At 43.7% G+C, this 18384-nt stretch overlaps 2 protein-coding genes across 3 annotated transcripts in view; one reads left to right on the forward strand and one right to left on the reverse strand.

Moving 5' to 3' along the window:
- The window catches only part of GALNT15 (polypeptide N-acetylgalactosaminyltransferase 15), a 126744-nt gene that overhangs the window by 39520 nt on the left and 68840 nt on the right, over positions 1–18384 (reverse strand). The window lies entirely within an intron of this gene.
- Positions 238–7280, forward strand: DPH3 (diphthamide biosynthesis 3). 2 transcript variants are annotated; one of them, XM_010377158.2, is made up of 3 exons: positions 238–562; positions 1095–1169; positions 4476–7280. In XM_010377158.2, exons 1-3 carry the CDS (start codon positions 455–457, stop codon positions 4539–4541), a joined length of 249 nt encoding a protein of 82 aa, XP_010375460.1. In that variant the 5' UTR covers positions 238–454; the 3' UTR covers positions 4542–7280. The 2 variants fall into 2 exon arrangements, with proteins under 2 accessions (XP_010375460.1, XP_010375461.1); XM_010377159.2 differs by lacking the exon at positions 1095–1169 and having other exon boundaries at positions 366–562.

Below are 18384 nucleotides of genomic sequence, written 5' to 3' on the forward strand. Positions count from 1 at the left end.
GTTTAAGGCGTTAAAGCAGGCGACAAGAAACAGGGAAACTTTCCCCGCTGGTGTAGCTTGCTGACCCTGCCACGCTTAGCTGCCGGCACCTGGGATACTCCGCGGTCCCAGACATGACGCAGCAGCGCGGGCGAGCCCCATATTCTATTGGTCGCTGCCATCCAATAGGAGGAGCGGTGCGCGACCCCGCTGAGCAAGACGCGCCGTCTTCCCAGTGTCTCCGCCCCTAGCTCCGCCGTCTCCGCCCCTAGCCCAGCCATCTCCATGGTGACCGTAACGGTTATCCGTTTGGCCGCGCAGGCCGGCGTTGCGTCATTGCCTATGCGCCGGAAGCGCTTGTCCTTGCCCGGCGCGACCTGATGATGCCGAGCCCAGGCCGGTTCCGGCCAAGTTAGGAAGTCGGAGCTGGTCTCTGACTGCGGAGTTGCCACCGCTTCGGCGACCCCGGCTGACCATGGCAGTGTTTCATGACGAAGTGGAAATCGAGGACTTCCAATATGACGAGGACTCGGAGACGTATTTCTATCCCTGCCCATGTGGAGATAACTTCTCCATCACCAAGGTAACTTCAGGGTCCCGCCCGGCGGTTCACCCAAGCAAGCGCAGTTTGGCTCCGCCGTGTTCCTTCCGTCATTGGGTGGCCTTTGCTGCGCTGTGTCACCCACGCCCTCTTTCCCGTTGCTGAATCTTCCTCCTCCCGCATCCCCCTACCCCAGCTAATACCCTGAGCTCTCTTGGTAGGCACGTAGTTCTGGTCTTAAGTTAGGCCAGGGAGAGGGCGGCGGGGAGCCTCTCTCTCTCTGCCGGATCGCTGCCTTAGAGTCCCAACCTGGGATATTTCTGTCGAGGAGAGGACTCGTTTTTTGTTTCCCAGGGCTTTTGGGGCTACTGAAGCTCGCCTAACCTTCCTAAGTGTTTCTAGGGGAAAATGATGTCGGCATTTCCTGCTGAAGGCCCTGGGGTTCTCACCCACCTTTCGGGGAAGGCAAGCCACCTTCCCCGAAGGGACTTGCATCTAGGGGTGGGATAGGTTTGGGGGAGGATATGGCGAAGAGAAGACTATGCTGACCACATGGTGTTTGATTTCGTTGTAGGAAGATTTGGAGAATGGGGAAGACGTTGCAACGTGTCCTAGCTGCTCTCTCATTATAAAAGTGATTTATGACAAAGTAAGGGATATAATTTTAAAACCGGGGAAGGGTGTTATAAGGCAGTGGCAAGGACTTAGATCAGCCTGTCAGTGATGAGAGCAGGAGAATGTTTCATTGTGTTAGGTAAAGTGCGGTATTTAGGCAGGTTTTAAACACCATTGATAAACAGCCGAATAGTAAATTAAAATGTTTAAAGTTCAGATTACATAATTTATTTTAGTTTTAGAGATAAATCTAGCTTTAGTGAAAATTATTATTTATTAAATAGAAGAACGTATATAGATTATTTTAATGGACAATTTTTATATTTCTCTTCTATTTAATACGTAATTAAAATTGTTTAGCGCTCCTAGACTTTGAAGGCAACAATTGTATGGTATTTCATGCCTGGCTTATACGTAGAATTCTGCATTATCTTGTTTGAGATATAATTCCTAGATGCAGCTTTACAATTTCATTTTAGTCTTTAGTTGCCCTATTGTCTTTCACCCAAGGATGTTGACAATAGGAAAAAAAAATGTTATTACTGCCCACTCCTGCCCAGAGTTTAGTTCAGTACTTGGAATGAAATTTAGGTAAGGAGCTTAACACTCTCAAGAATGTACTCCAAAATGAATATAGGGAAAGTGGAGACAAGGCACAGAGCCTCATTAGAGAAGCGGGCTATAATTTAGACTATAATTTAGAAATAAAATGATTCATTCTTGTATTAAAATGTGCTCTGCAACAGAAAGCAAACAGGGTAAGGAAGATCAGGAGTGCTGGTCTGGGAGGAGGTTGCAATTTTCCATAGGGTGATCATGGCAGGCCTTACTGAGAAAGGCCTTATTAAGTAAAGATTTGAAGGAGGCGGGGAAGTGAGCCGTGTACATACGAGGGTATGGGTTAAGAGAGTCGAGCAAAAGATCGTTCAGTGAAGGGGACCTAAGACAGGAACATGCCTGATTTTATCAGGGAACAAAGAGGAGGCCAGTGTGACCAGAGCAGAGCAGGATGAGAATAGTCCAAGATGAAGTCGTGGATCACTTTAAGGATTTAGGCTCTTGTTTTAAGTGATATAGGGAACCACTGGAGGATTTTCAAACATGGGAGTGCTATGATCCAACTTAAGTTTTTTTTAAAAAATGATTCTGGCTGCTGTGTTCAGAGTAGCCTATAGAGAGCAAGCATAGAAACAGGAAAACCAGTTAGGAGGCTATTACACTAATTAAAGAAGGAGATGGGTGGCTTGGACCTGGTTACAGCAATGGAAGTAATTAGAAGTACTTAGATTCTGGATACGCTTTGAATGACTGATTTGTATAGGGTGTGAAGGAGTGAGTCAAGGATGATTTCAATATTTTTTACCTAAATAACTGGGAGGATGGAGTTACTGTCAATTGAGGGAATATAACTATAGGTATAGGGGTTGAAATTGTACATGGTAAGTTTGAGAGGTCTGTCATCCAAGTTCAGCTGTTGAGAAGGCAATTGGATATATATGTCTGGAGTTCATGAGAGAGATGGGCTAGCAATGTCAATTTTGGAGTTATCAGTGACAGACAGCATTTAGAGCCATGAAATTGGATGAGATCACCAGGTCTGTGAATGTAGAGATGGATAAAATACAGGACTGAGCATTAAGGCACTCCAGTATTAAAAAGTCAGGGAGGGAAGTAAGGAATCACCAAAGCTGATGGTAAAAGAGCAACCACTGAGAAAGGAGGAAAATCAGCAGTGTCAAATCCTGGAAAACAGATGAGAAAGGGTCGAGGAAGTGGTGATCCTTGTCATGTGACACTGATAAACCGTTAGCTTTAGTAACACTGAGTTCATTTGTGATGGTGACGAGAGCAGTTTCCATGGAGTAACAGGAACAGCCAGCGCATGATTGAAGAAACCAACGGGCAGAAAACTGGTTGGAGAGAATGAGAGAACGGAAGGCAGTGAGTATAGGCATTTCTTTTAAGGAGTTTGCTGCAAAGGAGAGCAGAGACATGCGACAGTAACCAGTGGTGATAGAGGATCAAGAGAGTGTTTAAAGTGGTAGAAATTCAGCCTTCATAAGTGAATATGGACACAGAAAGTTAGATTTAACCTGGTTGATGGTTTTCCCAAGTAAATAGTAAGGCGTGAGAGAAGAGTTGTTATAACCGACTGTGGAGTTTGAACTATGTAAAGAGAACATGAAGGGAGTGAGGAACAGTGAAAGGATGGTAGGATGAATACGGTGGAGGTCCAGAGGGGTTGAAATATGGCATCCAGGGTGGATAAATGACAGCAACAGAGAAGAATAGCAATGCGGTAGTCTCAAGACATAAGATTCTAAACTGATAGGTTTTAGACAGGAAAGGAGAAGGGTGGCAAAAAGGAGGAACTAGCCCCACTTCCAGTCCCTCTGGTACTAGGAGCCTAAGAACACAGAGCCTCCACTAGACAGGCATATAAGGGAAACTGTCCTTAAGAATATGACTTCATCTCAACCTCAACACCATTGACATTTTAGACCTGATAATTCTTTGTTGTCCAGAGATACCTTGCGCATTATAGGATGTCTAGCAGGATCCCTGGCCTCTACCTATTAGATGCCAATAGCAATCCTCAGTTGTTTCAATTCAAACTGTTTCCAGATACTACCAATGCTTTTGGGGGTAAAAGGATATTTTGACGAAGAGGTTGAGAATATGGAGCATTGTGCTAACAATGGACCATGAATTCCAAAAGGCACAGTGAAAGGGTTCCAAATATTGGACAACAGAGTAGCAGGGACAGAGTAGGGGCTGATCCTTCAGGAATCAGATTGCTGGAGGTGAGGGATAACCTTGGAAGCAGAGATTTTTTGTGGTAACTGACACAAGCCAGGATAAATGATCAGAGATTGAACTTCATTTACAAAGTAGCTACCGTTGCAGATTATCCGTGTTGGGAAACACATAAAGACCCATTCCTTTTAGTTAGAAGAAGTAATTACTTTGAAGAGGACTGGTATTTGAATGACCAAATATTGAAGTGGAGAAGTTTTAGTGTAAGTAGTAATATAGAAATTTAAAAGATGTGACATGTCTTTATGTGATTTCTGAGAAGTGGTTGCTCTGAACTGAAGATGGGGATATTTGTTTATAAGATGCTTTATATTAAATAATGAATTCAGAATCAAAAACTGATACATGTTTAAGATTCTAATTCTAGTGCTGTCATTGGCTCTTTGACCAATGAAATGATAATAGCAATGGAAAAACAAAATTAACAGAGCTGGATTGATTCTGTAACAAAATGAAGGTTTAATATTAATGCATTTGTGACACGGAAATGTATTGGTTAATGTCATTTCTCACTCTGTCTTAGGATCAGTTTGTGTGTGGAGAAACAGTCCCAGCCCCTTCAGCCAACAAAGAATTAGTTCATTGCTGAAGAAGCCTTCAGGAATCCAAATCCTGAACAGTTGGAAATGAGCCCAGATAGAAGTATCAGATGCAGAGCTCCTGGCTTCACAGAGACAACCATTTGTGATTTGCTGTTCTATGAGAGTGTGGATTCTTTCCATCAGCTGCTGAGTTCATCTTCAGGAAGCAAGTCCAGAACATGACATATCTTAGAACCTTAAATTGGAAGCATTCTTAATGTTCCATCTAAATTTAAAAGAAGATAATTTCAAAACAGTGCTTTCTTTCACTTGGTTTCATCATTTTCATGTTTTAAACCAAATTCCTTCAGTATCTGATAACAGCATCATCTACCTCAGTCATTAGGATTTCTTAATACAAAAGAGATTGTATTTTTGACTTGGTTATTAAGATGATTAAAATTAGCCCTTCCTTTGAAATTTGACATCAGCTTTGCTGTTCTAAATTTAAAATTAGTTGCTTCATCAGTTCCACACTTCCAGTTTCTATACCAAGCCAGTATCCTGTTTTCCCATTAGGATGGACATGTTCTGTTCAGCATGTCATTTCTGTAATGCTTCATGCAGAGAATTCGGTCATAGTATTAAAGAGAAGATGCAGTGAGGTCACAATGTCTCCAGAGCTAAAAGTGAACAAGAAAGAAAGTCTAAATTGATGAAAGAATGTGGAGTTTTCTTATATTCTGCATATTCCTTGGAAGTCAGGACAAGATGAAAAACATCCGAAAGATGAGAAATTGGTGACAGAATGAGAGGAGCAGAGCAGTCTAGTATAGTAAATTGAATGTTTGAATGACTTTGCCAGATCAGAGCAAGTAATATTTCCGTATCTGAATTTTTGTTTTTTGATAAGGCTAATGAAATTGCATTATAGGGGTTAATGTCAAATTTCCGTGGCTGGAAGCTGTGCTTTTGGCATATCACAGTGTTGTGTCACTACTACAAGGTAAATATTAATTAACAGCAGAGAATGAGCTTGAAAATGAGGGATCTATTGTGAATAAATATGCCCATGAGAGCGTATTTAATAAGCCTCTATAACATGCAGCCAAACCAGACATTCACTGCTGCAGAGAAATGTTGCCCTGGAGAAAAAGAAATATATAAAGATAGGCTATCATTCTTCCTTTGCTGCAGTACTAAGAATAGCAAGAAATTAGAATCATTTACATTGAAAATTTGAAAATTCCCTTTATATACACAGCTTTACTGTGTATAAATAAAAAATGTTAATGCACTGATGTCTGTCAGGTTGTTTTAGGAATGGCTCCTGCAATTAGAAAAATAGCTTGCTAGAATGTAAATGTTCTGTTACTCATTGGTAAGTGTACTGTACACATTCATTGGAGGTTAAAACAAGTGAGTAGCCATTTTTACCTGCCAGCAGCATGGCTATATGCAGCCACTAGGCTGAGACAATAAATTACCAAAAATTGTGTGCTGAAAGTGCTCAGTACATTATGTGGCATATTCTGGATGTGATGAGAAATCTCATTGCTGTTTGGGACACTGACATCCCAGAAGCAATCCACAACTGCTTTGCAAAAGCAAAGTGACTGCTCAGATGAACAGAGCAGAGTACTCACTCACTATGGTGGGATCAGCCGCAAAGCGAAATGAACTGTCCCACAATCATGTTGATGGTTTTCTAGATATTGCCAACATGTTAGCTCTTTCCGATGCTGATGAATTTCAAACACAAACACCCTTGATGTGGGTTTGCTAAGAACATAGAAGAACAGGAAAAGTTGCCGGGTTCACACGTCCCAGGAGAAAAGAAGCATGAAAAGCATTAGCAATCAGTGACTGATGATAATGCTGCAGTAATGGGAATGGTTTTATTTCTAAATCAGATTATTTCTAAATAAAATCATTTATTGGTTTGTTTCTAAAGCAATTGAGTCACTAAGTTTGTGAACTATAAAGGAACACATCAAGATTGAATCCTGTGTTAAGCAGAAAGTAAAACCAGAGCCAGGCACAGTGGCTCGTGCCTGTAATCCCAGCTATTCAGGAAGCTGAGGCAAGAGGATCTTGTGAGGCCAGGAGTTCAAGACTAGCCTGGGCAACATAAAGAGACCCTGCCTCAAAAATTTTCTTTTAATTAGCAAGGTGTGGGGCCATGAGCAAATTGCTTGGGCCCAGGAGTTTGAGGCTGTGGTAAGTTGTGATCACACCACTGCGTTCCAGCCTATTTGACAGGGCAAGACCTCCTCTCTAAAAAATAAAGAGAAAGCAGAGTAAAACTGGACTGTGAGATATGACTAAAGTTCTGTGTGATACATGTGCCTTATTTAGCTCAAGACATTTCTAGAGCACCTATAAAAACTGACTTGTCATCCAGGCTATGTCTGTTTTTAGCTTTGTAATCTTTGGCGAGGCCATTGGATTCTTCAGCTGTACAATTAGGAGACTTGATCAGGTGATTTCCATTCTCAGCTGTCAGTTCTTCAATTTCAGGCTTGGTAGCTTGTAGGAACTGAAAAGGCAATTAAAGCCTTTATAAACGCAAACTAAATCATGAATTACAGAGAAAGTCCATTGTTCCATAACTTGATGTTACCACACTTATGAGTTTAAAAATTATGAAGTTGACTGTTGAAAAGATTCTGCATATATTCTATTGTGCACATTCAGAAACATTTTTCTTGGGAAAAGCACCCAACATTTTTTATAACTGCACATATTAATTTATTGCCAGAATAAATTGCATTGCATGCTAAATAAAGTCAGATAATTCAAATCCATTTGCTTTTCTGTAGTTTTTCTTCTAAATATCAACATTCTGAATTAAAATGTTTATGATTTTATATGAGGTAGAAAACTGTTTTGGGGTATTAATAGGCTTTTTGTTTTGGACAGTAGTTTTTAAATAAGGAAATTGCTACTTTCTACAGTTTGGGCTGTGGATTGTTATTGCTATTTAGGAAAAAAATAACTTGAGTCAAGTGGTAGTAAGACAAAGTTGACATTCCTAGACTCAGTTTATTACCAGGAAAGAAGACTGATGTTTAAGGCTGATGATCAATTCTTAGAGTGATTTCAGAGCCTAGCTCTGGTCAGAAGACAATTAGAATCTTAGTTCCTCCACTGTGATCTCCAGGAATTTACTTTATAATTATCTTCTGGTTTGTGAAATATAGATCATAGTACCTCTTTCACAGGGTTGCTGTGTGAACCCATTCATTCTGCAATTACAGAAATAGCTGTCGTGTGCTACGCACTAGACAGAGAAGCACCTGTCACATGCTAGGCACTAGGTGAAGAAGATTGGGTTTCTACATTTGGAAACTTAACGTGGAACTAGAAGAGACAGAAGCAAGATTACAGATGAGTTAAAGCCCCCAAGGAAACAAACCAGGTGATGTGGGAGAGAGTAACTGGGTCAGGTGACTTTTTAAGGGAGTCTCATCTCTGGCACTTTTTCTAAGATCTGAAGGTTGAGAAGGAAACAGCCTTGTGAAAATTATTAAATGAGCTAATATCTATAAAACATGACAGCTAACCCCTGTCATGTGCAAAAAACAGTTAACTATTCTAACTCCAAAAGGAGTTAAACATTGTTTGAGCTTTCTCTTAGTCCATGTTCTGTTGCTGTAACAATACCTCAGACTGGATAATTTATCAAGAATAAAGGTTAATTTGGCTCATGATTCTGGAGCCTGGAGAGTTCATACTATGACCCTGGTGAGGGTCTCGTACTGTGTCCTAACATGATGGAGAAGAACGGGAAGTGGGCATGTGCAAAGATACCATACTGGAGAGTCAGCCTCATTTTATAGCAACCCCCTCTGTTGGTACCTAGTCTTGGGAGAGGGAGACCTCACCTCCACCAGATGTCATTAATTTCTTCAAGGGCAGATCCCTTGTTATCCAAATACCTCTTAAAAGTCTCACCATCTCTCAACACCATTACGTTGGGGACCAAGCCTCATTATGAGTTTGGTGTGGACAAACCATATCCAAGCCACAGCAAACATTGACAGTATTTTTGGCATAAATATGAGAAGTGTGAAGTTTTGGACACGCTTGCCTCCCTCTTATTGAATCTAGGGGTAGGGCCCTGCAACCTGTGTTTTAACAGGCCTGCTAGCTGATTCTCATGCAGTTAAAGTTTGGGAACCACTGGTTTTCAAACTTGACAGCACATTTGTAATCGCTTCGGGCACTTTAAAAATTTGATGCCCCACAGAGTCTGACTTAATTGATTTGGGTGCAACTTGGGCATCAGGATTTTTAAAAAAGTGTCCCTGGCAATTCTAATGTGTAGCCAAGGCCTAGAACCACTGGGCTAGAAAAGCAGAAAGTCTCACAAAGTTAAAAGGAGCCAATTTTTTTTTTTTTTTTTTTTTTTTTAAGACAGAGTCTTGCTCTGTCACCCAGGCTGGAGTGCAATGGTGCAATCTCCACTCACTACAGGCTCCGCCTCCCGGGTTCACGCCATTCTCCTGCCTCAGCCTCCTGAGTAGCTGGGACTACAGGCGCCCGCCACCACACCTGGCTAATCTTTTGTATTTTTTAGTAGAGACAGGGTTTCACTGTGTTAGCCAGGATGGTCTCGATCTCCTGACCTCATGATCCGCCCGCCTTGGCCTCCCAAAGTGCTGGGATTACAGGCGTGAGCCACCGTTGCCAGCCAAAAGGAGCCAATTTTTTAAAATAATCACAGCTGCTTTGTACATGAACAAGGAAAGGGGGCTCAATTGGCCACATGCTGCATTTAGGCATGCAGTCAGCCTTAACAAGTGGCCAGGAGAACCCAGGCTGGGCCAATATACACAGCGCTAGAGCTCTAAACTGGGTGGCCTCCAGGCTGCATCCCGTATTTAAACAGACAATCACATTTTCCAGGACACGCTGGCTGCTAATTACATACCTTACAAAAGCAACAGCTTCTGCAGGTGTAAGTAATTAGCATTTCTTTAACTCTATTTGAGGATGCCTACCATTCCCTGCTTCTTATCTAGCAGATTGCCATCATTACATATTTGACTGGGAAACCAGTTTACAAATTATTGCTTGCTAAGGTTTTAAAACAAAGGGCACATAAAAGAGAAATCACAATTCCACCAAAGGCTTAAAATGCGGGTGGAGGTAGAGTGGGGGGATTCTCCACCTTTCTCTACATACTTGCAGAGATGCACTTACAGAAGAGCCCTAGAACTCAGAACAAAACAATTCTTTGTAATGTATGAATGAATATTGTTCAAATTCTAGGAAAGCAAGTTAGCATTTTAAAAAAGAAAATTGTTTTTCGGTCTTCAGACTTTACCACTCAAATTAGGGGGAAAAAAGGCATGTCCTTTTCTCTGGCGCAGGTGGACAAGTTCGAACTTTGGGGAAATTTGGAAGTTAAGAATGTCCAGCTGCAGGAGTGGGAACCCTGGAAGGGGCTGGTGAAGAAGTCTGGAAGGGTCTTTGCATCTCTGGCGCGATTACCTCTGAGCTTACAGCCAAGCGTCGGTAGTGGGGTTGGAGTTGCTGTTGGTCAGTAAAGCTGGCAGGAAGAAGCCCCAGGCATGTAGGAAAGAGGGAAGATGAAAGCCAACCGACCAGCACCTCTGCAGCTGTCTCTCACCACATTACACTGGAGCGCTCTCCAGCATCACAGCTGCTGCCTCCTTTCTGCCTTTTTTTTTTTTTTTTTTTTTTTTGAGACGGAGTCTCGCTCTGTCACCCAGGCTGGAGTGCTGTGGCCGGATCTCAGCTCACTGCAAGCTCCGCCTCCCGGGTTCACGCCATTCTCCTGTCTCAGCCTCCCGGGTAGCTGGGACTACAGGCGCCGCCACGTCGCCCGGCTAGTTTTCTGTAGTTTTTAGTAGAGACGGGGTTTCACCGTGTTAGCCAGGATGGTCTCGATCTCCTGACCTCGTGATCCACCCGTCTCGGCCTCCCAAAGTGCTGGGATTACAGGCTTGAGCCACCGCGCCCGGCCCTCCTTTCTGCCTTTCAAACCTTGCACCAATTTCTCCTTTTTACTCATCTGTAACCCAGAACCATATTGGGAAGAGAATACTGGGAAATAGTTCCAGCTTGGCCGAGTTAATGTAGCACGTAACTACCACAGTTACTGATACTGAAACGCCACTCAAATCCACTTGAATATCTTAATTAGAAGCCCCACTAACTGTCATCTTTGTACAACCTGGAAAACTTTGCCGCAGCACCTGCTGAGATAGGACAAATGCTGGGAAACTAACCTAGCTACCAATGTAGATTGTGGAGGCACAGGTAGGCCCAGCAGGCTGTTTCCAAGGAAGGTGGCCACCTCAGTCCCAGTTCTGGCAAGTGAGAGGTATTTGATTTGGTAATTGAAGTAGCTCCTAAATGGGGGTACATGCCCAGTAAGGAGTAGGAGATCCCAATGAGTGCACAGGGCCACCAGCATTGCTTCAGTCCAGGAGGATCGACACTTGGGGCAATTCCCATGTGAGATGTGACTGTGGTATCAGGACCCAGTCACTAGGCAAATATCTGGGGCCAGACTTCATACTTAGAGGAGAACTGAATGTTTGATAGGGTCAAAGATTGTATCTTTGGACCAAAATCAGTGGGCACTACCTGTGTGGACTTTAGGACAGCACAGTCCACCTGGTTCACCCCAGAGGACGTTGGGTCCCAGTGTACAATTCCTAATGGCAGTGAGGACTTAGAGCATTACTGTAGCTAGCAGGTATCTCCGAACCACCAACTGATGACGGTGATGAGAGTAAGGCATACTGGATAGGGGATTGGGGACTATTTTATGAGATTAAATGAGATAATGCATGTAAAGCACTTAGCACAGATTTTGTACCTAGTGAGGGCTCAATAAATGATGGTTTAATCTTATGTGTTTCTTGTTCCATAATAAATTACTCGAGACTATGTTCTGAGGAACTTTTCTGAATTTTCAGGTTTAGACAACAATGGACTCAGCCATAATGTGTCAGGGTTCAATCCAGAGAAGCTGAAGAACCATGAGTGAGAGAGAATGGAGATGTGTTATAAGCATTAGACTTCACATGGCATGGGAGCTAGTGGAGGCATCCAGGGAAGGTGGTTATCTCTGCATCTGATGTTGAGCCTAAAGTAGTAATTGGTCGGCCAAACTGGTAGTCAGAAAAGGAAGCTTGGTGTGAACAAGAGAAAATACAAACCAGAACCTACACCTGTCTCACTACCTCCAACCTTACTGCTGTGGGTGACTCCCAGGGGAAGCTGGCAGCTGTCTCCACAGAGTTGCGTAAGTACTTGGCCCAGAACAAGGCAAGCTAGCAGATTGCAACATGCATGAGCACCCACTGTTCCTGGGATCCTGCTCCAGCCTTCAGAGCCTAAAAAAAAAAAAAAAAAAAAAAAAAAAAAAAAAAAAAAAAACCATGTCTGCTGCTTTACTTCTGGCTTCCAAATCTTGCAGAAAAATTCTCTTGTGGTCAGTGCTAACCCACGACCACCAGGGAAGGGAATTCTGGGAAATGTAGTCCCAGTTTAGCTAAATTATAACATACACCATTGGGGAAGTCAAGGCAGGAGTGGGACATTATTGGTCTTCAATGAGTAAAGGGATCATAGCATCGCATTGTTCAGATCACATTATGAAGTTGGTATCATATCCTCATAGTAACTGAAACTAAGTCTTTGCCAATGTATCAATCAGGAATTGTTACATTACAAGCCAACCCAAAACTTAAAACAAAAGTCATTTATTCTTGCTTAAGTGTCTGTTGGTCATCTGGGTGTTGGCTGATCTTGGTTGGGTTTGGCTGAATGACTCTAAACTGCAGATTAAGTCTGGGTCCAGTCTTAGGTTTCTCTTCCTTCTTGGGCCAGTGAACCAGCTGGGACAGGTGCAGGAGCCAAGTCCCACTGCCCATGCACATTTCAAGTCTTGGCTTGCATTGGATCTGCCAGTGTTTCATTGGCCAGAACGGTCACATGGCTGAGCTAAAGTCAAGGACAGGGAAATACAATTCTTCCATGGAGGTGGTGGAGGGAAGGAGTGAATAATCTTGAAAAGTAATTTAATTTATCACAGTCATTAAATAACTAGCTTGGCATTTCAGTACAAATACTTTTGACTCCAACTACCATTGAATTTCTTTTACAGTAGTGTTTGGGTAATTGAAAAACTTTCCAAGGCATAAGATGGAAGCAGTTGAAACTTTCAGACAAGTTAGTTACTCTCATCTTTCTGGCCAGATACGAGACAACAGTCCCATTGGATTAATTTTTGCTACATTTGCATTTTGAGGTGAGTGAGGCATTGGCTGTGGTTTCTGTATTCAAAATCAGGCTTCACCTTCAGCAACATAACTGTGATAATAACGAGTTAATATTCCAAAGTCTGCCATAAACATCCTTTTGAAGGTATTTATTAGCTCTAATTACAGAGAGAAATGGGGCCATATACTCATAAGATGTCATTAAAAATGAGTTAGAATGCCCATGGGAACCTAGACTACTCACCTTACTGTGTCTGTTTCCTGGTTGCTAGAACTTTGGGATGATTCATTTTGAGTGTTTTTATTGCAGCGAGTTCCCTGATACATTTCAATGGTGCCCAACAGTTTGTTATACAGACTGTTTCAAATCAGGAGAGCAGCTCTCACTTCAAGTCTGATATGATCCGCGTGACCATAGCTGAAACCTTGAACTCTGAACCTTAAACAAAGTCTGCCATATATAGCTTACATATTCCTAGCAGAATGTAGCCTATTAATGACTTGTCCATCTGGCTCGGCTAAGCTCTCTCCATACCACGCTGAATTAGAGGGGGAAAAACAGTGAAGTTAGCCATGAAGGAGAACTTTCTGCTTGGAAAAGTGTTAAGATTGTTAGTACTACTCATTTCAAAGTGGATAAACAATGTCATGCAATCAATAAATATGCTCCAAGCATTTTTTATTTGTGAGAACTGGGGCCTAATCTCTGTGCAAGGCAGGGTTTAAAAACTAGAATTATGTTACAGAGAATCTGTAAGAACAGTACAGAAATGTTTCTCACCAATAAGTGACCCCAATGTATGTGTTGGCAGTTAAACGATTGGAAGCTTTGTCCTCTTTGCCAAACATGCACCTTCCTCATCATCAATTTAAAAAACTATCCTGTGGACATAAAGAGGCAGAAGAAATGACTGACCTCAGCCAGATGGTTCCTGTTTTTCTTGCACACACACGTGTTCCTGCCCCATCTGTGGACTCAGTGGGTCACTGCCCTGGGCAAGGAGGCCAAAGATGATACTGATCACCTCTCTAGGTCTTGGCTTCTCAACTGTAAAATGGGGTGGGGGTAGGGGGAATGAAGGAATGACTTCCAAGGTTCCTCTCAGCTCTGTTCTGAAGTGACTTTGAGCAAGCAAGTGACTATTTCTATACTTGAATGAAGCTGTCCTGGTATGTCTGAAGAGGCAAACTCGAGAGGACTGCTGGCCTTCTGGACTGGGGGATGGGGAGGAGGAAGAGGAGGAGCAGAGCGAACAGCAGCACTCCTAGGATGGTGGTGAATGGACAGTGCCAGGGCCTCTGGGGGAGCCAGAGTCATGGGACTCTGGTGCTGGTAGGCCCAAGCCCAGGCCAGCTTGCAGGAGAGCAGTGCAGCCAGAAACCCTCTGTGCCCATGTGTTCCCCTTCCCAAGGGGCAGCATGCTTCATGTGAGTGCCCGGCAGCTGACATTTGCAGGACCTTCACTCCGAGGTCTGAAGCAAACAGCCAGTCAGTTACTGGCCTCAGTGACATCTCAAGATATGCCTAGCGGGGCTTTTGCGCTGTTCAACATGGTAGCCACTAGCTATGTGTGGCTTTTTAAATGTAAATTTATTTATTTATGTATGTATTTATTTACTTATTTTGAGACAAGGTCTTTATCTGTCACCCAGGCTGGAGTGCAGTGGTGTGGTCATAGCTCACTGCAGCCTCCAGCTCCTGTGGTCAGCCTCCCAAGTAGCTGGACCTATAGGCATGTGCTACCATGTCCAGCCAATTTTTTATGTTTTGTAGAGACAGGGTCTTGCCATGTTGCCCAGGCTGGTCTCAAACTCCTGGGCTCAAGTGATCCTCCTGCCTCAGCCTCCCAAAGTGCTGGGATTCTAGGTGTGAGCCACCGTGCTCAGCCCTGCATTTAAACTAAAATGTATACAATTAAATTAAGAAGCCAGTGCCTTAGTAGTCACACTACCACATTTCAGGTACACATGCGCACATGTGCTGTGACTTGAGGCAACCATACTGGACAGCTCAAGTAAAGAACATTTCCATCTTCACAGCAAGTTCTCTTGAACAGTTCTATTCTAGAATGTGGCATGGTGCTCACACACTGAAGAATTAAAAAACGCCTCTACTAACTTCATCTTTTTTTCTATTACCTTTCTTTTCTTGCTATAGAATGTTTATATACACATTCTTTGAGAGTAGAGAAGAGACATTTGATGTCAAATATCTGGGTTCAAGCCTCAGCTCCCCCACATCAATTTTAGGAGAATTATTTAGCACCTGTTTCTGCATCAATAAAAGGAGGTTCCCAGGGTAATGGAAATAATATAGGTAATAAACATTAAGTTTTTGGTCAACTCTACTCACTGTAGATTCCCACCAAGTGATGCACAGAGAAATGGGAAGGGTCATGTCACTAAATTTTTGTTAAAAAGAGGTGTTTTGGAGGAATAATATTGGTGGTTTTTCAGAAGACACAGTAAGGATAAAATGATGTTACTTCCTTTGAGGTGGGAGGCACCCTTTAGGGAGCCTTCTTGACTTTTAGAGTTTATAATGCAAAGTCTAGGACATTCCAATCCGTAGAATATTAACACACACCTTGGAAATTAACTCAGGAGTCTCTTGTGGTACACAGGAAACAATCACAAGACCCATCCATTTGTCACTCGAGACAAAAAGATAAGTTTTCATTGTTCTTTCTTCGACTTTATTGTATAAATTTGCGCGAAATTCTGTCCTGACTTTGGCATCACTTTCATGCAAGTCTGTTAATGCTTGCCCAGTGATAAATTGGGCCCTCTCTCTCCTGTGTTAGTATGAAGGGGTCTTTTTGTTGGCAGGATTATTTCCCCAAAAGGACCAAAGGACGCTTGAATTTCCCATGTGGCACAAAGGTGCCAAGAGGAAAGCACCCCTCCAGAGGAGATGGTCTCAGAGAGGAGGAAAGGGCTGGATTTCCAACTGACTCTCACTCTCCAGAGGCTGGCATCTGAGACAGGGGCCAGAAGAAACCAGCAGTTCTGGTTTCCAGGGGCCTATCAATGGCATCTCTGACCCACTCAGAGGAAGGGAGCACTCTGCCCTTGCCAATGTGAGAACACCCCAGACGACTGGAAGGGAGCAGATAGGGCCTTTGCACCCCTCCCCAGCCTGTCCCTGAACCTCCAGCCAGTCTCAGGATGCTGGTTGTCAGGGCCCAGTCAGCCAGGGCCCAGCAGGCATATAGGACAACCCTGGACACTGCCAGGCTGCTTCCCAACAGCGTAAGAACTCTCTTGAATGGGCAATAGGGGGAGCTAATCCCCTATGTCTATGTCTGAAGTCAGATTGTCCTTGGTTCAAATCCTGAGTCTGCCACTTATTGGTGGGAATTATTTTAACCTCTCTGAGCATCAGTTTCTTCTATAAAATGGGGACAATGATATACTTTCACAGGGTGCTATGAGGGTCAAATGAAATAACAGTTGTATGCAGTTAGCACAGCACCTGCTTCATACTCATACTCATGTACATCCTTGCTTTGCCTTTTTCTAGTTTGATTTTGGGCACTTTAGCCTCTCTCTGCCCAGTCTTCCCATCTGTAAAATGGGGACAATAACAGCACCGGCCTCACTGGAGTGTGGAAAGGATAAAATGAGTTAGCATAAGCAATGTACTTAGAACACGGCCTGGCACGTAGAAAAATATGAAGTAACTGTCTGCTACTCTTCTTCATTTAATCAATATTTGTTAAGTTCTTGCTATGTGCCATGCATAATGATAGGAGCTGGAATGGCGCCTGTTATTAACCAGTCTGCTTTCCACACACTCCAGGCTGGTCAGGAAGTTCTGCCCTGCCTGGCCATGCCCCGTCCACACACACATTGACGAGGAGCCCACCCCAGGCAAGGTTCTGTTTGGCCCCTACCTGGGGCTCCTCAGTCTCCATCGCCTCATTCCCAAGTGCAGGAAACTGGTTCCAAGGACAAGTGCTTGCTGCACATTGCAGAAATAGTGCTGGAATAAGGGCATCTCTGAGAAGATCCATTCAGCTGTCAGAGAGCACTCAGGGATGCCTCCCACTGGTGTGCAGAGGTAACTGGCATGAAAGTGCGTTAGAATTCACCACCCACCTGAGGTAAGCGAGACATTTAAAAATACATACCTATCTCAAGTGAAAACAGAGAGATGCCTCATTGTCATTTCTCTGATTCTCACAGTGATTTTCGTCTTCAAGCTTTTTTCTCTCTCTCTAAGGAACTGAAGGCACATTGGCCTGGGATTGTCAGTGTTCTTCACTGTGTCCAAACTGGATGCTGTTCAGAGAAGGCCTTAGCATGCGGGGCCCAGCAGTCTTCTCCCTCGACAACTCCAGCTTTTTTGCACTGCCCATTCTCTGCCCTTTTTTGCACTCACCTTAAGTTGTATTCCAATATCCTTAGATGTGATTTTATATGTTCTTATATCACAGTGTGTATGTGTGTTTCTACTTATGAAAGACAGAGGTACAGATACAGAGACCGAGGAAGGGAGAGAAGGAATGAGAGAGACAGAGCATGAGAGAGAGAATGATGGAGAAAATGAATCAGACCACAAAAGCAGGGCATAGACCATGAGGATGTTTACCTGCCTGCTGGCTAAGGCACCTATATTTTCTAGGGCAGAACAACTTTTCATGTGTTTTGAGTGGGGGCGGGAGGCAGTGTACAGTAGCTTGAACAATGGCTTCTCTGTAAACATCCTCAGTCAACTGCAGGAGAAACACCGCCCCTCTTCAAAAATGACTGTAGTGAAAACGGAGCAGGTGGGACTGCAGCTAGGAGGGTAGTGGGTAGGCTGTAGAGTTTTTGCCACCAAATGACCGCAGCTGTTCACAGATGAGCTGGAAGTCTGGAGTGCTGCGTGTGCCTGCCATTTCGTTCGTGGGACAGCCCTTGCGTGTGCTGGGTGACGTGTCGCCACCAAGCCAGGCCTCATGAGCACAAGGTTAGATCCTCAGTGTTAAAAAGGTGCTGGATCCGGGAGCGGGGGGGGGGGGGGGGGGGGGGGGGCGGTGGCGGACAGCAGACTGAGGTCAAGGGAAGCCCTGGAAATGCTGAGAGGGCAAAGGGATGGTGAGGGACTTTTATGTTCCCAGTACAGGAAGAAAAAAAAATGTATTTCAAGAGGAAATGATGCTTCATTTACAGCACACTTTCCCAGGTTATCTGATTCTGGGCCTTGCGTTGTCTTTTATCAGTTGTGGGGTTGGGGTGAGTGCAGGTCACAGGCTTGCCTGTGCTTCTCCAGGTTTCACAAGCTCCTTTGGGCTGTGCAGCCTGCTGCTTTAATATTTGTTGCAGGCTGACCTGGTTCCTGGTTCCTGGTTCCTGTTTTAGTTCTGCCACTAGGTGGCGCAAGCTAACTTTTTAGGGGTGCGGCGCTCAATGCAGAAGGCAAGGGCATCATGATCTGACGTTCCTGGATTTGAATCCTTTTGTTAGTTTTGTGACCTTGGGCAAGCCACAGCTCCTCCTTCTGTAAATTAGACAGGATGAAAATCACCTTGCGGGGTGGTTGTGAAGATTAAATGAGATGACGTGTGCTAAGCATCTTGCACAGTGTTAGGCACACAGTCTAAATGGCTGCTTTTCTCTTTCCTTGTTCATCCATTCAATACACACTTATTGATCCATATTT

This window comes from Rhinopithecus roxellana, chromosome 1, assembly GCF_007565055.1.
Source record: "Rhinopithecus roxellana isolate Shanxi Qingling chromosome 1, ASM756505v1, whole genome shotgun sequence".
NCBI lineage: Eukaryota > Metazoa > Chordata > Mammalia > Primates > Cercopithecidae > Rhinopithecus > Rhinopithecus roxellana.